Source organism: Poeciliopsis prolifica, unplaced genomic scaffold (assembly GCF_027474105.1).
Source record: "Poeciliopsis prolifica strain line A6 unplaced genomic scaffold, Auburn_PproV2 SCAFFOLD037, whole genome shotgun sequence".
NCBI classification, from domain to species: Eukaryota; Metazoa; Chordata; class Actinopteri; order Cyprinodontiformes; family Poeciliidae; genus Poeciliopsis; species Poeciliopsis prolifica.
In genome coordinates this window covers 3,799,736-3,819,316 of record NW_026562412.1, presented here as the reverse complement: position 1 = coordinate 3,819,316, position 19,581 = coordinate 3,799,736, and the positions used below count along the sequence as shown (strand labels likewise).

Sequence of the window (19,581 nt, the reverse complement as noted above, 5' to 3'; positions counted from 1 at the left end):
CCGTCTTTCCGTATCCACAGCCTCTATGTTATGCTCCTCCAATCAAATATTATCACCACCAGACCTAATGTGACATTTAGCACCGGCAATTTGCAGCCACCTAGTCTGACTTCATTAATTAGACTGAGGAAACTATTGTAAACGATTTAAACAGGTTTTCGCAGCATCTGAAGAAAAACTATTTACAAAAGTTCAGATCTAATTAAGCTTATCAGGCGGAAACTGGATCTGAAGGAACCATCCCGTGAATATTGGTCTTGAAAATTGCAATTCACCTAATCAACCTACAAAGATGACCATCTGTGGGACTGTTAAGTGGTTGATGTCATATCTGACAGAAAAAATGCTTACATGCAGGGGAAATTCAGGATCTCTGCATCACAAAATGAGACGTGGAGTTTCACAGGGCTCTGATTTACACCTTACACTTTTTAATTTGTCCACTTTGCCAAGAGAGATCTGTTCAGTCAGCTTCTTCCAAATAGTTGTGTATCTTTCTGACCCAGACTGAGAGACAATTTAGAGACAATTTAGAGACTCAGGAAACATTCGTTGGGTTATTTGAATATTTATTCACACAATAAATTTTAGGTTTTCATGATCTGCACATTGCATCAATCAAATTGTCCAGAAATAATTACTTTAAATATTTAATTGTGTAATATTTAATTTGATTTTTCATTTTATTTTTCTAAAATGAATAACAAAATAATATTTTTTTATATCTAAAATGTTTTTAATCTCTTTGTATAAGTTGTTTTATTGCACTTTTAATTTGACTTTACATTCATTTAATGTCATTTTATTTTCTTAATTTTTTCTGCTTGCATATCACTTATTTCAGTCCAGAAGACACCAAATATATTATTATTACATTAAGTCATTCACAAGCTGGTTAAGTGTCAAACCCAAGAGCACAACAACTGAGACAGGCAGAGTAGGGGTTTGAATCAGCAACCCACCAGTTACAGGACGAACTCATCATTTCCTTCTCCTCATCTATATGTGCCTTCAGCATTTTCTCCCATTTTAAACCAATTCAGTCTCTGTTAACATTGCATTTCTGTGAATTCTCGTCCATGCTTTGCCTTGTTTTGCTCCTACTTTTTTCTTGATTTATATCCCGAAGTGTTTAAGCTTTGTTACATGAGCGAAAATTAGAATTAAATGCAGTGAAGCTGAACAGTCTGCGACAAATGAACAAAAGCAAAATCCAGCACCGTAACCTTATATATAGCTGACGTTAATCTGCAGCAGAGTTAAGCAACTCTCCACTGCCCAAGGTTCAAAAGAGATGTTCAAATACTGATTTAAGTATCGCTATTTAGTTGGATTACATGTAAAATCCCTGATGGTAGAAAGAGGCCAGACTCCATTAAGGGATCTCTTTGCAGACGGTTGGTGTGAGTGTGTTGCCAGTTTGTCCTAACTAGCAGCAGAAGATGATATCTCAGGACAGCTAACAAGAATGTTCCAGACCTCAGCAGGTGTGCTCTGTGTGGAAAATGTGAGTCAGAGACTATTAGCAGGAAAAAATGAACTACAAGTGGAGAAGAGGGTAAAACTACTCTTAAAATGACCCGAGCAACACAACAGTTTAAATCATAAACTCAGATATCTGGGGTATGAATCTGATTCAATCAAACAAAATGCCGTCAATGCTAACTGCATGTGAATATGAGTCAAATTGGAAAGTTAAAGTTGTTGGAGTGATATCAGAGTTTCATGATATCACTATGTTTTTAATGAGTTTGCAACCTGTCATATCAATACTTCACAAAAAATTGTTGGACTTATTATTTTATACATTTATCATTCTTTAAATTTCACTTCCAAAAATGCAGGTTTTGATTTTGCCAGCAGGGATTAAAACTAAACCAGAGCTTCTGCAGGATCTTAAATCTTTTTCAAAGGTAAAGAAACTATTTCGATTTATCAAGCTAATCATTTTCTCTCAGCGTAGTCTCAACCCTCTCTCAAAGTCATCATTATGTTGACAATATTATTTGACAGAAATTCTAACATGATTGGTTTTAGACTTAAATTTAAAGAGAAAATAGGTTTGTCTGGTTGTTTTGAACATATAAAATCTGAAATCACAGCTGACCATGCATTTCTGAACTCAGATTCATCACAAGGAAGAATCTTTAAATAAACAACTTTAAGCATAAACTACCTGAGGAGCAAAACATCTTTTGGAGAAATATTTTATGGTCAGATAAGACAAAAAATGAGCTGCTACAAGGGTGTTTGCTGCTGATGGTGCAACAGCTTTTTACAAAGTGAATGGAAAAAATGGATGCCCCAGCAAGACAGGGATCCCAAATGAATATCAAAAACTGGATATGGAAAGTGGATAAAACAGGCAAGTTAATGTTAGATTCAGAACAGTTACTATGTAGATCCTACAGCTGGGATGTTTTTTTCTTTTTACCTTTACAGGGGTCTATCGCTCAATAAAACTATAAAAATATCTCCTGCAGAAACTCAGCAGGGGGGAAAAGTGCAAACATTGGTAGGATTTATGGGATTTGGCAGCTCTGAAAAAGTATTCCAAATGTTGTCTAAAGTAAAATTTATATATCTATATATGTATATATTGTATATATATATATAAATATATAAGGCTCATTTCGCTCTGTGTTGTCAGTTTAAATATATCCAGTGTTTGATGTTTGCTTAAGGCAGATAGTCTGGCATCTTCACCATTTAATTCTTCACTACTCAGTTTAGCATGTAGTTTTGTCTATGTGTTTTTCAGAGGAAGAAAAACATGTAGCGTTAGCTATAAATCACATAATGTTGACAAAGCAAAGCTCATACCAGCAATGTGTATATCCAATGACACATTTTATTTCTCTACATTTATTTACAATGCTCATAAACAACTTTCATTACAAGTGCACTGAGGCAAAAAGCCATTGTGTTTCTCTCAAACTTGCAGAGAACAGAGAAACATGTTTAGTTTGCAGCACATGACTCAGTTGCTCTTAAAAAGGAATTACAGCAAATTACACGTCACTTTTTCCCTCTGTTGAGAAGAGTGCTGGACCTGAAAAATCCGATAAACAGAAAGAGGAAATGAATAGGCAGTAAACCGCAGAGTGAAGATAAACAGAGCTTTGGGCTGACATGTCCTGCTCGTATTCTGGTTTTTAGTTTATTTGTTTAGCATTTGCACTTAAAAAAATTGTAATAAAAAAGCGTACCTGTTCAGACCAGTGGATAGCTGGCTGCAGAGGCGATTCCACACTGGTTGTGTTTGTTCCTGGACATCTTGATATATCCATTGTCTCCCCAGCCAAGACCCCAGCTGCAGAAACACACAAATAATGTTTGTTTGTTTGTTTACAAAGAAACATGGTTTGATTTTAAGGAAAAAGTAAATATGAACTACATGCTTACCTGTTTTTAATCAGCCAATAGTCAAGGCCATTGTCAGTGTCGTAGCCAACAGCAAGCACTCCATGATCCAGGTCAGTGCTGCTGCACTGAGGCTCATCATACACACCTAAACACAGATCCACAGGTTAGACAGAAGGTCAAATTGTAAAGTCCCATTGTCTTTCCTTTGCAGGTTTTAATCCATATTAACCTGAGCTATAAAGCTGGAATGAGAGATGGCTGGCATCAATGCCAACAGAAACTGGTCCAATTGTGGCCACAGCCTCCTTCAGGGCGTCTTCATTGCCTTCACTCACATCAACATAGCCGGTGCATGTGGCTCCAACGTTCTGGGGGTTGTAGCGGCACTGTCCATTCTGAAGGAGGCAAAACACGCCACGATTCACTCTCTGTGTTTTCCATGCTAACAGATAAAATGCGGTTATATGGAAGTATTTTCAATTGTTTTCTCAGTCTTAGCATTTTCTCGTGCAGTTATCACTGCAGTTAACCATCATTAACTGCTTACAATTCATTTATATTCTTGCATTTCCTAAAAAAACAAAACAAGAGTAACTCTCTAGATTCTTGTTTTAGTAATTAAATGTTTTTCTTATCCAATATATACAAATATAACATTATAACAAAGTCTGGAAACATGAAAAACCTGCAGCAACAATGATTCTGATCAAAAGCTTAATTTAAAGATTGGCGTATAGTGTGCATCGATATACTTCCTCTAACTTATTTAAATTTATTATTAATTTAAATCCTGATGCATAGCTACGACTTTTCTGACATTTTAAGCACTTAAAAGTTATCAAAAATAAGATTTATTTATTTCAATCAACTGTCTTGAAATTGGTATTTTTTTATGGATTTCAAGAGCAGGGTGTGAAAAATTAGAATTTCAATGTATTTACAAGCAACATATTTTGAATTGGCACCAAAATTACTGAAGGAATCCTGAATAATAAGCTTACTATGCTTTTATTTCAAAGCAGATGAAGAACTTGGGGGGAAAAAATTACAAAATAGAAGCTTTTCACCCAAAAAATACAAACAAATATTACTCCATTTGCATAAATATAGCAAATGCAATACAAAACATATTTTGGAAAAACTGTAAAAAGTCCAGACGGGAAGCTCCTGGTCGATTTCAGGATCAATGCAAGTATGTGTTGCATCCAGAAGATGGCAGCATTGTTCACTCATTCAAACTTCTCACATTCAATAAGTTGATTTGAATGTTGACAATTCTTTGACTCTATTTTGTTTGAAGTTTAAGTAACATTTTTTCTCACCTCTGCCTCATAAGGGTAGGAATCCTCTGTGTCTATCCCACCGTTAGCCTTGATGTACGTGAAGGCGTTGTCCATCAAGCCGCCGCCGCATCCGTGGTTGCCATAGTCACCAGAGCAGTCAACCAACTGCTGCTCACTCAGAGACACCAGCTTCCCGGTCTTCCTGAAGGTCTGACCCTCCAGGGAGCCGGTCTACAACAGAGAAACGGTTTTCTTAAGAAGGGAGCAGTTTCCTAAGGTTTCCTGAATTCAAAAGAATCACTAAGTTATTCGGGAGCGTACCGCGCTGAAAGCCCAGCAGGAGCCGCATTCCTTCTGATCCTTGACATCTGTAACGTATCCCTTGTTCCTCCAGTCAACAGACATGGGAAGATCGTTGGCGTTGAACAAGCTGAGGAAAGTAGAGCCACGGCGAGGCAGGGAAGTGTTGAATGAACCCAGGCAGCCCTTGGAAATCACACGCCTGTACTCTTCATTTTCCTGGAGAAGAAGAGTTCAAAGAGTCATCATAGAGAAATAGTTATGCTTTCTTAACCTGTCTCTTCCTGTCAGCCTTGTCAGCCAATGTGATGGCTCTGGTTGCCTTGTAGGTGAAACATAGCTGAAAGATGAATAAATAAAGTGGTGACAATAAAGGTGAAAATGGAAGATGATTTTTATGCATTTACCATGTCAGCAAAGTAGGTCATTCCAAGGCGGTATGACTTGATGCCCTGATCTGCCATGATGTTGTGAACCAGAACCAGTTTGCGATTTTTGATCCAGATTTCCTTTCGCTGTGCCTCCTCTGAGGGAGATCTGTAAGTCCTTCCTGGAATAAAGAACCAAAAAATACATGAGAAAACAAAGAGAAAAAATCTACACACAAAATGCAGCCTAACAGTACCGAAATGAATATTTTATGCATCTTGTTAGCGGACGCAGGATCTCACCAAACTCCAGTTTCCAGGCGTGAAATTCGAGGTCTTCCAGTGAGATGCTTGCACAGCTGGCCACAGCCAGAGCAGCAGCAACAAAGAGCAGGATCTTCATCTTGGCTGAACACAAACAGATAAAAAACAAAAAACTTGTTTGAGTTACAGGAAACCACACAGGTTATACACGATCTCTTTCACTTCAGCTTTTCTTCTTTTGCTTTTTTCAGACGCTTCCTTGACGGGATGTTTGATGTTAGCAGCTCTCAGCAGCAGAACTTTAGTTCTATAACCTACTTTTCATGAATGTCTCTTTTACCTCTTCCTCTCGCTCCTTTCCCCCTTTGTTTTAGTGTTAATACATAACAGAATGTGTGTGAGGTTTAGGCCTTATCTGCTCTTACCTGCGCCTCTCTTTGTTTCTGGGCTGAAGACAGATGTAGTTCCTCCGGTGAGTGACAGAGGTGTGATGGAAAGAGCTTCTTATATAGATGGCAACTGTTACGATTACAGCATTCCAGTCAGGTGGCTGTCAGGAGACCAGAAACAAAAAAATAACAAATAAAGCACTAAAACAAATAAAAGGTGGAGTTAGAAGTTATGAGGAGCTTGCATGATGTCAAACAGATTCAGCAAAATAAGCAATATCAGTTACTCATTTGGGGTTTCTACGAAGTCACTTCACTCAGCTGTTTGTTGGTTTGAGATTTTACAGTCACATATGATGGTAAAATATTTTTCATTTGAATACCACAGCTGGGATTTTCTGCAGCTTTCAATCTGATTCCTGTCAGAGAAGTGGGGATTCTTCTCAGTTCCAGACAAAATCTAACAACAAAAAGAAATTAAATAAAACAGGCTTCGCATGTGCTAACACCCACATGTTTTTTATGAAACCTAATTGGCAAAGCAATGGTGCTTTGGAAAATACTGAACGTGCAGATCCGGTGTGTTTCTGTTTCCTAAAGCAGGCTGACTTAAGCAGACACCCACTCAATTATAGTTACCTGAATCATAAGGGTTTATGTGAAATGTTGCTCCATCTTTACCTCTTTAAAACGATCTGGGCTGAAATAACTCCACTTACTCCATGAAAAACAAATTATGCCGAGATTGATGAAAACACAAACAAACAAAAAAATCACACTTCTGCAACTTGGATAACTTTTTATAACCTTCTGGAGGAAGTCTTCTCAGGCTCAAATATCACAGAGCACCCACTGTGGGAAAACCTTTTTCTAAATTAGCTTTGATTAAGATTTAACAGTGGCAAGTCTTTTCGAGTGTCTCTCTTCAAGTTTTGCACATTTAAAGCCTAATATTTTTGTCTATTTCTCTTTACAAAAAACTTGAGTTAAGAGATGGGTGGACAATATCTGTGAACGTTGGTTTTCAAGTTATACTTTGGTCTGGACTTTGACTGGTCCATTCTGAAACATTCCTTTGCTCTGAACACAAAAGGGTTTGTTCTTCATTGGCACTTGTAGGTTTGGTCGTAATTTCACAAAAAAGTCAAAATTCCCAAGAATTTGGAGTAGAATAGATGGGACCTCACAACAACTCAAATGTCAAAATCTAACATGGCCGTCTGATATATTAGACTCTGTGGCAGAGGAATTAGAAAAGACACACAAAAATGATTGTAGATCTGTACCTCTGGCAATTTGCATCTCAATAAATCAGACTTCAAAGTTTTGATTGTTCATTATGTGAGGGAATTTTTCATCTATATTTCGTTTAAATCCATTGATTGAATAAACTCACAACTGGGCCCTGTTTTTTGTTTTTTGTTTTTTTTACTCATTAGAGCAATTCTGAAAATTTAGGTTTTAAAGAAGTTAGAAAGTCAATGCACTCCATTCATGTTGGTCTGTCACATAAAACCCAAGATGTTTGTGGTTGTAGCATCTCAATAAATAGGAAAGTTAAAGTGTTGTGATATATACACATATATTCCCAATTCAGTCCAGTCTACGTCCTGGATGTCACAAGGCTCTTAGTCTCATGACAGAGCTTAAACCACAAAGATTGAGTAAAAAACAAAGCAAACTGATAACCAAGCTACGTTACGTAAGTCATTTATTTGTTTTTGTGGACTCAGTCAGTCTGCTGCAGGAGTAAACAAAGACAGCTTACTTTAAGAAATGATGTGGCTGTTCTTCATTTTAGATCAAATTAACTGTCATTTAGCTCACAGATGTTTGACATTTGAAAAAAAAACATTTTAAAAACCCACAAGAATTTTCTGCTTAATTAAAACCAAAAACAGAAATATGTCAGAGATTAATAAGTGCTTCTGCTAACACATGTGTGCTTCAACTATGGACCAAAGCTACAAAGAGCAAAAAGTGAGACTGTAACATAGTCCTCACATCATTATTCTCCTCAAAAGGTCCCAAAACCTCCATTATATATTATTACATATTACACTGTGTGCTTAAAAAGACACGTTGACTCAGAATGAGACATCTGGATGCTGCCTCTACCTCTGATTAGTGATCTCCTGTGTTGGTTTCTACTTCATGATTGTTTCTGAGGCTCGGCTCTCAAGATGACACTTGATGATGATGAATAATTTTTATCTTTGTTGCAGCTCTGTCTAATTTTACTTCTTGCTTTGCAGTCAGGATGCAAATAGACAAGAGACCTGAAAACTATCTTGTGTTTTTCTGTTTCATGCAGTCAAACTGAAACTGGAAGAGTAATTTTTTAAAACACACATCTATATTGATTGTTATCTAATTATCTAATTCTTGAAGAATTTAGTGTTACTGTTTGACTCTGCTAATACTTTACTTTCAAAATGTAAACTATAATCGTGATTAAATCCGGAAGAAGTATCGCATTTAATGGCCTGAGTAACAAAAAGTTGTTAAATCTGTTCATTCTTCTTTTGGTTAATTTTACCAGTTTCACTATTTCTTTCATCCAATTATTGATGTCCTTTTATCACCTGGTTGTTAAACCAAGTGATAAAATCAAATGTAAGTACAGTGATAGATTTTCTTCAGCCTTATCAGTTGTTGATGATCATAAGAAAATGATCACAAATCCCAAATTGATTCGGTTTGAGCAGGAAGTGCAAAGTTCGACGTGCTTTTTGCGGATCTCATCAGAATTTTCACTGAATGTCAGCTTCTTGTCAGAGATAAGACTTTATATGACTAAAAGATTCTGCACTGTAATTTAGTTTTAAATATAAAATACTTAACTTCATCTGCAGTGATTTCTGTAATTGTTAGTGTACATGACATACAACAATGAAAGGAGAATGCAACCTGGAGGATATGACTTCTAGACGCTGTCATCAGTCCTTAGATTGTGTTTTACAGTGCATTGCAAAGGTATACATGCTGCTACAGTTTTTAAAACACAAACCTCAGTATATTTTAATTGGGATAAAAGTGACATCAAGGCAAAAAGATTTGATGGTTTTAAAAGAAATTCTATCTGAGAAAAAAAGTTTTTTTTAGCAGTCCTAATCCTCTTACAAATAAAATCTAAAAAGTGTGATGTGCATTTATTTGCTTTGTGCAACGTTTGGCTGCGGTTACAGCTGCAGATTTTTTTAGGTTTGTCTCTTGCAGGTTTTTCTCCTGTGTGTAGGAAAACCTGCAAGGGAAGCATGATGGTGACACCACCATGCTTCCCTTTGAGACAGTGAGTTTATGATAATATGCAGTGTTAGTTTCATACCGCACATAATAAAAAAATAATTCTGCTCTCATCTGATCAAAGGACTTCACCCACAAGGCTTGTAGCAAACTGGAGGTTTCAGACTCAGACTGGTCCTGATAACAGATCCTTTATCTCTGGTTCTTCACAGCTACCTGAATCTGAACTTTCAGATTACTTTTGCAATTGTGCCATAATCCTCTCCTGTTCAGATTATGGATTAGCCAGAGCTCTGAGAGATTTTGTTTCAGAACTTAATTCTGCTTTAAATAACATTCTCTGCTGTGTTCTTCAGTGATATTTGTTTTCAACCAACTGGAATCTGCTGAGTAACTATGACCTATAGAATGAGAAGCATCGTAAGTGTGTTTATGTGTGTAAGCACAGTTGGAGTCACGAGGAGCTCTGTGGATTGTGACTGATCTGGAGTTCTACCAATCATTTACTATACAAGCAAGTCAGGAGTCAACATAGTAGCTGATAGATTAAAAAAAACACATTTATTCTGTCCAGTTTCATGGTTCAAAGGTTTATATAATTGGAAGTGGTTGGAGAATGTGTTTTAAGGCATCTCCACACAAGCTTAGGGGAAATACTGAGTTTGTTCTGCGGAGGCAAAACTGAAACTGGCTCACAGCACAGCAAAAGAAGAATTTCCTTTCCCGTAATTTCCCCTTCCTTTTATGTTGTCCAGCACATGCCTGACACATCATATCTGTTCCTAAATTAATAAATGGCAACAAGGAAGACACATTTCTCACCACTTTTTTTTTCTTGCCACCGTTAAAGTTTCTTAAACAAATGTGCCGTCCTTATTTTAAAGTTCTGTGAAATTAGTTGTTTTTAAAAGTGAAAATGCATGTCACATCATGTGACTTCCTCCACTGAATGATCATATGACCCGCTCTGTTGTAGGTGTTATAGTTCAGAAATTTTCTGAATGCAAACTGTGACTGAAACTGACTGGCAAGTTATTGTCAGAAAATGATGGGAATTAATGCTAACTTCCTCTTTGGATGACTGTAGTAAAAACCTAATAATAATCTAAATCATTGCTGCTTATGTGTAATTGTCACTGGTTTTATGAGTCATTTAATTATTGTCTCTGTTCTCAGATTGCAGGCAATCGAGCAGGATATTAGGACCCAAAGGAGCCATTTGTTGAAATCTCTTATTTATCGCTGGAAACCTATTTGAATTAGTTTATGACAAAATACTGTTAAGTCAAACCTTAACACTACTATATAAATGGCACATCATTTCACAGTGAAACAGGCAACACGGTAAAAGACATAATCTGTATAATTTAATCCAACTTGCTGTGTTAAGAAACCACCAGGAGATGGCAGCATTGCTCAAGGCATCACTTAAACAGGACACAAACTCTCATCTATATCAATCTTTAAACTTGATCAATTGGCAGATTAGATCACTTATAACATGGGTTTTGTTGTAAGTAAAATAATCAGCCAATGGAAGAAATAATTTTTAATCTGCCAAGCAATTTATGACTTAAAACAAACTCAAATATTTTGTTGAAAAGGTACTTGTAAGTTTGTTTTGTCTTATTTCAAGTGTGCTAAGATATTTATACAAAAAAATAGGCAAAAATCACTTGTTAAAATTTTCTGTTTTTGCATTACAATTTAGTCTTGATCAAACATTTTGAACACGTCTTCATAACAAAGTGAGCAGTAAGTGTATATTAACTTTGTGCTAATAAAACCAACATGAATCACCTTAATGCTGAGAACTCAACACTCATTTTAATATTATTTTATATCTAATAGTTGCAACAACTTACAACTGATCAAACTGTTGCTTTATTGTGAAAACACCAGAAGGTGGCAGTATTTCCACACAATATAGATCAGTTTAGAAAAAACTCTAAATTTATATTAACATGATTTTATACAAACAGCCTCCTCCTGCTTCCTCTCTCAGATCTGTTAGACTGAATCAATCTCTGGAATGAGCAGCAATGAGCAAACTGGAGTGGAGAATTTGCTGAATTATCCTTTATAAGTAGTTAACTTGACTTTATGTGGGTTCATTGATGGCTCAGAAATATGATGTAACAAAATTTGTCACATCATGCTGGACCTCTTGAAGGATCCAAAGCAGAAAGAAACGTCCCTCTAATAAAGCAACGATGTGTTTGGAATTGGAAACTAAGAGGGAAAGCAGTCTCTTGTAAACTCTTCTAATTTCATTACCCTGCATATCTCCTCAGCTTAGTCATTCACACGGTTGGCTGCTCTCACACTGCGAGTCAAACATAATGTATCAGCCTCTAAAATTCAGCAGTAGCTTGGTTCAGGCTTTACTTTGCATACTGCGTAATTTGATTATTGGATCAATAACAAAGCAACATTTGAAGCATTGCTGGGATAGCTGGCTTCTTCTCGTGTTGCACATTGCTTGCATTCAGCACTCGTTCTCACTTTATAGGTGACAAAGTGTGAATGCAAGCAGGAATTCAAACGGAAGGCCTTTTAAATGAGATTAGTCTGGAAGCAAAACCTTGATCACATCTGGCTCTGCTACCGTCTCAGGGACACAAACATCTGTGCATTCCCTGAGTTTGAGAAGCTGATCTGACATCTTTAATTTAGCATTTGTTGCTTATGCTAAATTAAATACTTTCTAATGGTCTTAATCAATAACTTGTCACCTTATTCAATTATCAAAAATACTTACAAACACAAAACATGGACAATGTTTATGTGCACACAATGAAACACATTTCCAAAGAACTTATTCTAAATCTATACGCGCTCGTGACTTGTTGATTCTACTCATGATAAGGTCACATTTCTTTATTTTAATCCATAAAAATGACCCAATGTTGCTTCAGCTATCCATTCTGCCCAGTGTGACTTACACACTGGGCAGAAGTTAATCAAAGCAATTCTTCAGGTATAAAAGTCTGTTCTGCAAAAAGAAAGGGATTTGAACAAAGCTTTAAATGGAAAAAAGTATTTGTATGTGTTCAAAGAAACTATTGGCAAAAATACTGTTGTGAAACACAAGTGAGTTCTGAAGGACAATACAAGGAAATGAGGGACAATTAAAGCCTTCTGCACGAGGATGATTACAGTAATCATTCAGGAGATGTGGTAATTAACCATAAAAATATTTATTGACAATAACATTTTCTCGGACACAAAATTGAGAAATAATTCACACACAGAAAAACCCAAAAATATTCAAGAAGTCCAAATTCAAAACCACAATAAAAGGAAAAAAAACAACTGAAATTTTGAACTAAAATGGAACATATTCATATTAAAAAACTACCTTCTCTCAGAGTTGATGGATAAATATGATCTGACAGCATTTGAAACAATATCCTTGAGAAACTACACCAAAACCACATTGCACTGGCTGATCTATAACTGTCCACTTTTAAAAACATCAACTGAACCACAAGAATATCAGAACACTGGCCAAGCAATCATATTAAAAATAGACATTAACACTGATAAATAAAAACACTTTATTTTAAAAGAAATGTTTGTTTTTTTGTTTTTTTTAAAGGCCTTGTGATGACTGTCACAAAGCTCTAACCTCCATGAATTCTGCTCTTGGATATTGCTGCACATTGCATTTGTGAAATGCAGATAAGTGGATAATGACAATGACTGTAGCAACACAGAGCATGAGACGGAGATAACCAGGAAGGTTGGAAGAAATCCATTCATGCTGTGATTCATCCCTGCACTCCTCTGTCTTTTTTTTTTTTTTTTCCCCAGCTGCAAATGTCTGCTGTGATCCTGCTTCCCAATCCAAACAGGTCACCGTGGCCCTCATCCTGCCAGAGCAACTGGATTCAGAGTGGAGGAGAGATGCAGGAGAGGGAGCAACGATGGTGCTCACCGTGGCCAGTTCAGATGCTGGGCCTCTCTCCCTCGTTCCCTCGCTTCTTTATCTCCATGGTGCACACACGTCGACCTGGAGCAAGGCCGTGTACTGGCAGGGGAGGCTAAAGGCAGAAAGAAGGGGGTGGATGGGGATGTGGTGCGTGAATGTGTGGGGTGTGGGGTGAGAGTGAAAGGACACAATGCTTGAAAAGCAGAGCAGATCCAGGGACTAATTGGGTCTGGTAATGGCAGGTCAGTGTTACTGAAGGGCTCGTTAGAACCAGTACAGCTCCTTGCCTTTCTTGTGCTGCTGGAGGCCTGAGGAAATAAAAAAAAAAAACATGGAAACAATGAGAAGGACAACAGTGAGCAGCAGAACACAGGTTGTCATGGAGCCTTCTATGGCCAAACATGCTGGTTCAGACGGGTGAAAAGAGAGCGTCTGTGATGATTATGATGTGTTGCATGTTTCTGTATGCAGGTCTGCACATGGAGGAGGGCTGTGGGGGCCAGCTGGGGGTGGAACCTGGAGCATGCGTCCCTGTGTGTCTCTGCAAATCAGAATTGATGTTAACCTGAAACAGTATTGATTTTTAAACTATTGATGATCTTGGTCAAATCTATTCATAAGACTTGTAGGCCATAAAGTGAGAGTTTATGATGAAACATAATATTTATGAAAACTCTCAGTACTCAGTTCAATCCGGTATTTGGTTTAATTTATTGTATTGTTTATTTATAAATTCACTGTTTATCTTGATCGTCACAAATATGTTTAAGCTTTTGCATCTGTTTATATTTAACACGTATATTTAACAGATATCATCACAATACACTTTAGAAGATGTCCAACTCATATTTAAAAATAATCCCACCATGTAGACGGTTAAATATCATTTATAAGGATTTCAGTTAATTCCTAGTTGTAATGTAATACAGTCAGATTCAATTGCATGTGGCGACAGTGGGAGGGATAGGCTTCGTACCACAAGAGAAACCTCCGGAAAAAACAAAAACAAATCTAAAAACAAAGCTAGTGTCAAATTTATTGATTGGTGTAAAAGGCAGCAAATTAATAAATTCATTTTCATTGGTTCAGAGCAGTGTGTGTCTTTATGATGTGCATTGGAAAAGCTTGTAAATTTTAGAGTTTAATGTTGCATATAGACATTTGTTTTCAAGTTGTTTGATCAGTTTTTACTGCATTTTGTTGTTAATGCATATTGAAAGCTCAAAAACTTCTTGAATGAACATTATGCAAAGACATTTCTTTTTCCTTTCAAAGACAAATCGAAAGAGAAACACTCGTATGATTCAGGACATTTCTGAGTGGGTACCTGCATCCATGTTGAGCGCCAGCGTCTGGCTGACGTCTCCAGGGGGCAGCAGGCTCGGCCAGGAGGTGGTGGGCTCCAGCTTGCCCACTTCATAGTGGCTTGGCAAGGTGGGAAGATGAGGTGGTCTCACCGTGGGCACGAGCAGACCCCCGTAGTGAGACTCCAGAGCTGACGGTGAGTACAGTTCATGTAGCGGTCGAGGGGGGCCGTAGGCTTGGGCCTGAGGGTACCCCCAGCCCTCCGGTGGGTGGGGGTGGGGATGAGTGTGGGCGTGTGGGTGAGGATGAGTATGCGCGTGTGACAGGCCTGGATGCAGCGCCGACGCGTACGGGTCCATGGAATAAGCTGGGGCGCTGGTCTCACAGTGGGGGCGACTCTGAGGTGACGTGTAGTTACTGTCCCAGAAAGACGGGGGGAAGCTGCGCCGGCTGTTAGAGGAAGAAGTTTCTAACAGACGAGAGAAAAACTGAGATCACCATCAGGCTTGAGTCCTATCAAACAATCAATCAAGTTAATTTTATATGACACATTTCAGCAACAAGGCAGTTCAAACTAGTAACAGGCATTGCATTTTGCTAAGCGCCAAAGTTAAAGTAATCAATAAAAATCAAATATATTGGTCAGTGCTCCATTTAAGACGGTTTAAGAGCAACTCCAAACAGGTGAGTTTTTAGTCTTGATTTAAAGGAACTCAGTGTTTCATCTGTTTTGCACCTTTCTGGAAGTTTGTTCCAGATTTCAGATGCATAGAAGCTGAATGCTGCTTTTTGCACAATTATATGACTCAGAATAAAACTGATATTTTATAACTGTAATGACATTCAGAAACAAAATCACAGTGAAACTGAACAATCTTAACAATGAATTAATTTAGATTCTAAGTTTTGAAGCTCTAAATGTATTATTTAATGTTTTTATCCGGACATTTAGTGAAAAAAAAATCCTGTAAGAACTCCACCAGCATGACTGCTCTTTTTCATAGAGTACACTTACAATCGAATACTTACATGCACTGATTGGGGTCAAATGCTTTCAGTATCATTTCATTATTTCTCACAATAGTTTGCTGGACTTTTAATATATTCCTCCTGACAGACCTGTTGTAGCTGCTTCATGCTTGTAGGCTTTGGGACACTTTTTCCTGTCCAAAATATTTTGTGTCAATGGGAATTTAGCTTATTTCTGTGTAATTTTCTCTCATTATGACACCATTTATTGTTTGAAGTACACTTTCCCTCATACAGCCAAACATCATGATGCGTCCAAGTGTTCTCATTTTTCCCTTAATTATGGAGAAACACTTACATTTCTGAATCGTCATGTCTTCGGCATCTTCAGGCATCTGGAAATCGTACCAAAGGGTGATTCAGACTTGTGGAGATGTTTCTCTAATTGGTTCAAATTTCATAAATTAACCTGTCAGAAGCTAACAAAGCCATGACATCATAATCTGGGCTCCCAAATTCTCTAAAGGAATTGTAATCTTAATTTATGTACACTTCTGGTTTTGAAAAAAAACACGGTCTTTGAAAATCTTCACTCACTCAATATTCTGGCATTTAGCAAATCATTTTGGTGACCCTATTTGACGTAAAACAGGAAAAGCTTAAACAGCTTGATGTCTTTTTATACAGTGTACGTAAATATATGGTTTGTACTGTTTAATTTTGCCTGGACATTATGTTGATTTAAAATCATTTTGTTCACTAGAATAATTATTTAATTTGTTTTATTGCTGATGAACATTTATATCGGTTGTTTGACTCAAATGTAGATTTGAGTTTAAACATTTTTTGTATTTATTTATCTTTCCTATTTTCATTTTGCTTTTAGTTTCAGAACTCACATCAGGATTTTAGATTTTAGAACCACACCCTTTTGTTTTTGTTTTACATAAAGCACATTGTGTTGCCCTAACTGTGAAGACCAAGTTCAGAATAACTGACTGCTTGGTGCACTTATATCACAGAAGCAAATGAATGGGAATGGATCAACGAGTGCTGAAGTACAGATGTTGCTCACATGACTTGGACACCCTCTGGGTCGGATATCTTGCTCATTGGATCATAGGGTCACACGACCCAGGTCCAACAAGACACAGAAATAAACACAACCACGCTCCCATACACTTAAAGAGAGACACAATTTAGAAAGAGAGATGTCCCTATATCCTAGAATGCTATATAAGGCAGACGCTGTAACCTGGAGGCAGCCCAGGGCTCAAAGAGTGTTAAATCACTGGCTGTGGTGACACTTCTCACTTTCATGTCAGCCCGGTACTCCTGAAAATCTAAAAACACACACAAGCAGTTCTGACCCCATGCTAGCACCCGCTGCCCCTCTCTTCTGCGCCCTGCACCTTCACCTGTTGTTTTTGCAACCCCTCCCGCTCTCTGCACGCCCTTGACAGAGATTCAATATGCTGTTATATATTTTCAAAAATATAGCTTTATATTTAGCTATTCCTCAAGAAGACCCACCATGTCTCTCATTGTTGCTACTGCGCTGAGAATAGATATAAATCCGAGTAGCAGGCAGGCAGCTGACTGTGCAACCATTGTGGAGCATGAGTTGGAATCAGAGTCAGAATGGCTGCCGCGGAGATGTTTGAAGGGGATACGCCGGCGAGGCTGTACGCTTACAGCCGGGTATAAACATAGCATCTGTTGTGAGGCAGGGAGTGCTCGCTGGTGCCGAAATGAAGACGTCCAGCCTAACGAGAAAAAAGAGCAGAGTGGGGCAGCGAGTGAGGGGGCAGACCCTACATGGAGAGCTGAGGGACACCCTGTTGGAGGCACAGAGCTTAGGGCGATTTTCAATTTCAGGTGTCCTACTCAGGGTTCAGATAAGCAAGCATACGGTAATTTTATTGTAAGATGGATTTTAAGTATCAAAATTACAACACAAACTCTTACAAATACTTTTAATTTCTTGAGGCCCAATGAATTAAAACTGGTAATGACACAAATTACATAAAGCTACTCAAACAGCTGCGTGGACCCTTTTTTTTTTTGTCTTACTTCAAACTTTTAGCCCAGCCAGAACCACAGAAGCCATATTATTTAGCCAAAGAGCCGTTGACCTGTGTGACCTTCTGCCCTGACTTCTCCAAGACCACAACTACCCTTCAGTCCTGTCACCTGACAACATCACCAGTCCCATTTTCTGCTGGCTCTGCAGAACTACCAGCTCCACCAGTTCTTAAAATTCATAAAATACACCCAAAAGCACAGCTGGCATGCATTTGTTTTACTCAGACTGAATGTTTGCAAAATGGGACCAAGATCACAATACTCATTTATGGGAACCACATGTATTTACTAATTTGAACATGGGTCAGAAATACCAGCAGGATATTCTCTGCAGGCATTAGGTGAGTCACGTTGAATAAATTCAGATCAAATTGCACAAACATTTCTACAACCAGTACGGGTGTCACGTTTTGCCAGTTGTCCAGCATCCTCTGTCTGTGCTGGAAAATCAGTTTAGGTCTATACATCTAATAATTATGACAGTAATAACCATAATAATAATAATAGATTGGTTAGTCACAAATACTAAATTGTTCCCCAAACAAACAACATTGATATTTATCCAAACTTTATTTTGAAAAGCTAGCAGAATATTTTGTCACCCTGGCCTATATTAGCCTCATTTACAATGATATATCTCATGACTTTAATTGTGAAGACAATTATTTCAATTAGTACTGCAAAATATTAACAACATTAATATGCCTGCAGAACCACTAGTCATGCGAAACCTGCAGCTACCTGTGCCCTGTTGCTCTGGCGCCCGCCGTTTGCCCTCTCCATCCATGTAGGAGCTGAGAGCCCTGGAGAAGTGCTCATCCACCACGCTGCTGATGTCTCCATGGTAGTAAGTGAAGAGCACACAGCGAGAAGTCAGGTACTCTGCCTCTGGGCCCTCCTGCTTCTCCTTGGGGCCCTCCGCTGTCCTCGCAGGTGTGTAAGAGGAGGAGGAAGAAGAACTGGAAGAAGATGAGGAGGAAGTTGATCCTCCAGTACCTGGGCCCCCAGACATCCCTTCTGGAACGCTGGGAGGTTCCATAAAATCCCGACTGTTGGGCGCAGAGCTGCTCAGACCTGAAGGAGCCTGTCAGGGGGAGATCAGCGGGCAGGAGGAGGGACATGGGAGGGGGAACAGGGCGAGGGTTAAGACAGGTGCTGCAGAAACACTTCTGGAAATTATTATGAGGCTTTTTGACATGCTTATCATTGTGCTGCTGCGCTGGCATGTCCATGCGCGTTAATATAAGTGCGTGAAACATCTGATTTGAACAAGATAAATTAGTTATTCGATTAAAAAAATAATGATTTCAGTCGTAAATGTATTAAATGTCTTGCCTAAAACCAAGCCTATTCACGTTTACGCACAAGCCACATCAACCAGCATAATGTATCCGATTTTAAAATATTCTACATTCATCTCAGTGACTCCAGTTAAACTTGGGGGACGGAGGGTTTTAACTGAACTTTAAATATTTGCTCGCATCCTACCTGTAAGCTATTGATAAAAGCGGGAGCAGTCGGTGCGTACGGTGCGTAATGTCCATAGGCTGGATACATAACATCCAAACAGCTCATGGTAAACGAGCGGTCTCCTCACTGTTCTGCTGGAACCGACCTTCGCAACCGACTGCGCGACAACATCCCTGTTTGTGGAAGTGGGGAGAGCTCAGTTGGGGTTATGCAGCGTGAAGCAAAGCCCGTTCCAGATTTGACATAATCACTCCAGAAGGAGCGCACTCCCTCCGCTTCCAGCGCGCTCCTCAACAGCCGCGGTTGCAAAATGTGGAGAGGTTTATGAAGCAAGCATGAGGGTGTCCTGTCCTGTGCATCGCAGTGTCGACCCCTCCTTCCACCATCTCCTTCCACTCCTACCCTGCAGCTCCACTTTATTATCCCCGGCAGCGCGGTTACATCCACAATAAGAAAACTAATAATGGATGATTTAGCATAAATCGTTTAGAGTATGGACATAAAGGTGGACTCCACTTTTCCTCCATTAAAAAGTTGAAGTAATTCATTCAATTCACTAAATAGGTGATAGTCACATACATTCATTAATTGTATAAGACTAA

General features: G+C 38.4%; 2 protein-coding genes across 4 annotated transcripts; both read right to left on the bottom strand.

Annotated features, from left to right (window-relative positions):
- Window positions 1-2,831: 2,831 nt before the first annotated feature.
- Window positions 2,832-6,105, bottom strand: ctsl.1 (cathepsin L.1). The gene is made up of 9 exons (XM_055053536.1): window positions 6,007-6,105; window positions 5,621-5,725; window positions 5,357-5,499; window positions 4,971-5,168; window positions 4,689-4,880; window positions 3,596-3,761; window positions 3,406-3,511; window positions 3,210-3,313; window positions 2,832-3,052 (listed from the first exon to the last, which is right to left on the bottom strand). The coding sequence occupies exons 2-8, from the start codon at window positions 5,718-5,720 to the stop codon at window positions 3,214-3,216; spliced, it is 1,005 nt and encodes a 334-aa protein (XP_054909511.1). The 5' UTR covers window positions 5,721-5,725; window positions 6,007-6,105; the 3' UTR covers window positions 2,832-3,052; window positions 3,210-3,213.
- A 6,292-nt stretch (window positions 6,106-12,397) lies between these two features.
- Window positions 12,398-19,314, bottom strand: vgll2b (vestigial-like family member 2b). 3 transcript variants are annotated; one of them, XM_055053515.1, is made up of 4 exons: window positions 18,998-19,311; window positions 18,251-18,593; window positions 14,478-14,924; window positions 12,398-13,458 (listed from the first exon to the last, which is right to left on the bottom strand). In XM_055053515.1, the coding sequence occupies exons 1-4, from the start codon at window positions 19,082-19,084 to the stop codon at window positions 13,415-13,417; spliced, it is 921 nt and encodes a 306-aa protein (XP_054909490.1). In that variant the 5' UTR covers window positions 19,085-19,311; the 3' UTR covers window positions 12,398-13,414. The 3 variants fall into 3 exon arrangements, with proteins under 3 accessions (XP_054909490.1, XP_054909489.1, XP_054909491.1); XM_055053514.1 differs by lacking the exon at window positions 12,398-13,458 and adding an exon at window positions 16,958-17,190 and having other exon boundaries at window positions 14,502-14,924; window positions 18,998-19,314; XM_055053516.1 differs by lacking the exon at window positions 12,398-13,458 and adding an exon at window positions 16,958-17,190 and having other exon boundaries at window positions 14,502-14,924; window positions 19,125-19,314.
- Window positions 19,315-19,581: the final 267 nt, after the last annotated feature.

What these genes read in the sequence shown, in the direction of transcription:
- ctsl.1 (XM_055053536.1), bottom strand. Translation starts at nt 5,720, where the DNA reads ATGAAGATCCTGCTCTTTGTTGCTGCTGCTCTGGCTGTGGCCAGCTGT. An exon ending in CCTGCTGGGCTTTCAGCGCG is followed by an intron (nt 4,881 to 4,970) that starts GTACGCTCCCGA and finishes TCTCTGTTGTAG; the next exon opens with ACCGGCTCCCTGGAGGGTCA. An exon ending in TATTGGCTGATTAAAAACAG is followed by an intron (nt 3,314 to 3,405) that starts GTAAGCATGTAG and finishes GTGTTTCTGCAG; the next exon opens with CTGGGGTCTTGGCTGGGGAG.
- vgll2b (XM_055053514.1), bottom strand. Translation starts at nt 19,084, where the DNA reads ATGAGCTGTTTGGATGTTATGTATCCAGCCTATGGACATTACGCACCG. An exon ending in CTTTTATCAATAGCTTACAG is followed by an intron (nt 18,594 to 18,997) that starts GTAGGATGCGAG and finishes TCCCCCTGACAG; the next exon opens with GCTCCTTCAGGTCTGAGCAG. An exon ending in TAGCAACAATGAGAGACATG is followed by an intron (nt 14,925 to 16,957) that starts GTGGGTCTTCTT and finishes CTCGTCTGTTAG; the next exon opens with AAACTTCTTCCTCTAACAGC.